A 2,886-nucleotide genomic window follows, 5' to 3' on the forward strand; every position below is an offset into this window, starting at 1 on the left:
GAGCGTGCGCGCCCAGCTCCAGAGACTTGTCCTGCCGCTGTCTCTTGCACTTGTACCTGCGGTTCTGGAACCAGATCTTCACCTGCGTGGACGTGAGCTTCAAGCTGCTGGCGAGGTGCTCGCGCTCGGGCGCCGACAAGTACCTCTGCTGCTTGAACCTGCGTTCCAGCTCGAAGACCTGGGCTTGCGAGAAGAGCACTCGGGGCTTCCGGCGGCTGCGTGGCTTGGGTCTCTCGCTGTCCTCCGCCGCCTTACAATCCCCGGCCGCCTCCAGAGGCTTCTTCAGCTGGCAGCTTTCTGCGGAAGAAGCAAAACAGCAGCGTTCCTTAGCAGTTCCCCGCCTAACCGCGGTTCCTATCCCAGAGCACTGTGGCCCCTTGGGTGGCAGCGCGGAGCATGCGGTAGTAAATGCCTGGACTTTCTGGAAAGTTTGTGCCTTCTGGAGGCATGGGACCCTGCGACAGCCCAAGTACCCTCAGAACGCGCTTAGCGGGCAGAGGCACGTTGCACGGGGAGGGGTAGTTCGCGTTTATTTGGAACTTGAGCATCTGTGAGAAAGAGATTACTTTGTATTAAATGTGCGGCTCGGCGTGCTAATGACTGTTTTCAGGATGAAAGCTTGCAACTCTATCATAACTATAGAGTATTTGCAAGCTTGTTTGCCTCCCACTCTGTAACGGAGAGCCGAAGATGTGAAGCATGTCGGTATTTGGGGCTGGTGTGTGTGAGTTGCGTGAAAAATCTTTCTGTTAGAAAATGCTTGAGTATAACGCTCCTGCATTGCCTAGGATTTTTTTTTTTTTTTTGCTTTTAAAAGACAACATACTCCTCCCCCACCCCCAGCTAAATGTCTGCGTAACGATGAGTGTGTTACCTTTGAGAGAAAAAGAAATTTGATTAACTGATTTAGACCTATCATGTGGAATTTAGGCCCAGGAGAACTGTCAGGAGTATAGGCCTTGGCTGCTGCCTTATCAGACCTCCTCTTGGGAAAGACGTTCTTTGACTCTCTGCCCTTAGAAACAAACATTTCTTTGGGAGCTTTATTCAGTTATCCTATCTCCCTACCCAATTCACCTCCCATCCGATGTGAAGATGTGAGCGGCTGGGATCTAGGACTAGGTTCGGCACGGTTTTCACTCGGCCTGCAGCCCCACAGCCTGGGACACAAAACAAAACGTTATGAATTTAAAAAAAAAAAAAAAAAAAAAAGGCCAGCGCCTCAGAGGTGTGAACTTACTGCACACGGGAATGGAGTGGGTTCCCACGCACTCTCCCAGACCGTCCGTCCCCTCCTTCTCTGCCCGGTGCCCTGGGGTCCAGGACACTGAACTCCAAGCAGAGGAGTGAGGAAATCACCTCGCTGGTCTCTACCAAAGTTCCTGCGCCCTGCCAACGCAACCTGCTTGGATCATCTTTTTGGAGAAGAGGGGACCACTGTCCAGGCCTCAAAGAGCTCTTTTCACGTGAGGGGGAAAGAGGAAGAGGCTCAACCTCTTGTCTCTCTAGCTGCTGGATCCTGACCACTGAGCCCGTGTTGCTTATAGGCATCAGGGCAGCAATAACTACTTTCCCTTCCCTTGGGGGCTTGCATCGCCTCTCCTCTCCGGGAGGAGTTGTCGGGGTCACCTCGTCCTTCTCCCTCTGACCCGGCTCGCTCGCAGGCACCTGCGCTTTGCGGAGCTGTCGTTGACCAGGGTGAGGCATGACCCCAGCCAAAGGTTAAAGGGGCGGGAAGCAGTACTGGCAAGGTCTGTGGGCTGATGCGGGCGCTCCGCCATTGCTCCAGATGTGCGGGTGCTTTTCTCTCCCCCTCTACTCACTTTGGCTCCGGTCCCTCACGACCTCGGGCTCCTCTTCATGTTCCTTAGGCCCGCTACACGAGTCTCGCAGGACTGTGTGGACGTAGCTCTGGGGACAGAGCCCCGAGCCCCCGTGGCCATCAGCTGTGGCTAGTGAGTTCAAATAGGACAGTTTGTCGCCTTCTTCTTCCTCGTCTTCTTCCCCTCCATCAGAAAACTGAGTCCCCTCGGTGGCGGCCAGCATGCACGGTGCGGAGTGGAAGTGGTGCTCCAAGTCCGCCTGCAAGTGCGCGCCGTGGAAGTGCTGCTGCTGCTGCTGCTCCAGATTCAAAATGTCTTTGACTGAGAAAGGGGTGGAGGTGACCGGGCTTGGTAACATCATCAGGGCCACTTAATTGTCCAGTCCAAATACTCAATAAATCCCGGCGGGGGCGGGGAAGCAGTGCAGCGGCTCCAGCTCTCCTTCTGGACTCTGCTGCTGCTGCCGAGTCGAGTTTTTGACAGACGCGGTCCCTCTCCAGTCTAAATCGCCTCCATTGGCCCGGACCTGGGGGTCTGGGTTTTGTTACAGCCACTGCTGGGACTGGAGCCGGGGCTGCGAAGCCTGTGTCCGGGGGTCGTGCGTCACGTCGGGGGCGGGGCTCTCGCCTCGGCCTCCCTCCCCATTGGTTCCGGCTCATGTGGACCACGCCCCCCTCATTCACTGAGTTGGGTGCTGTGGCTCTACCAGAAATAAAGGACTAGTATAGAGTCGCGAAGTCCAAGTGGTTGTGGGTGAGGCTGCAATGCCCCGGGTACCCGAACTACCGATTCCCGCCCCGCCTGGCTGTACCTTCCCGGCCAGGGCCGGCTCTGGGAGGCTTCATGTCCATGAGCCAACCGCCAGGAAGAATGGCCCAGGAGCGTGGTTTTTCCAGTTGCGATGGGGCAAGAAAACTTCCTGGCCTGTAAATACCGGCCACTGGACTCCCAAGAAGACGGATTGTTGTGTATATCTATGGATGCGCAACGTGTCTGTTCCCGACTTGTTGACTTTACTTAAGCTGTTCCCTCCACTCGGAACGTCTACACTGCCCTTGTCTCC

General features: G+C 55.8%; 1 protein-coding gene across 1 annotated transcript in view; it reads right to left on the reverse strand.

Annotated features, from left to right (window-relative positions):
• Nucleotides 1-2,184, reverse strand: part of NKX2-3 (NK2 homeobox 3) — a 3,580-nt gene extending 1,396 nt beyond the window's left edge. The window contains exons 1-2 of the mRNA XM_077780234.1: nucleotides 1,824-2,184; nucleotides 5-297 (exon numbers count right to left, since the gene is read on the reverse strand). Of these exons, the coding sequence (XP_077636360.1) occupies nucleotides 5-297; nucleotides 1,824-2,184 (654 nt within the window). The remainder of the gene's footprint in view (nucleotides 1-4; nucleotides 298-1,823) is intronic.
• Between the last annotated feature and the right edge of the window lie 702 nt (nucleotides 2,185-2,886).

Source organism: Crocuta crocuta, unplaced genomic scaffold (assembly GCF_008692635.1).
Source record: "Crocuta crocuta isolate KB4526 unplaced genomic scaffold, BGI_CrCroc_1.0 scaffold170, whole genome shotgun sequence".
Lineage (NCBI taxonomy): Eukaryota > Metazoa > Chordata > Mammalia > Carnivora > Hyaenidae > Crocuta > Crocuta crocuta.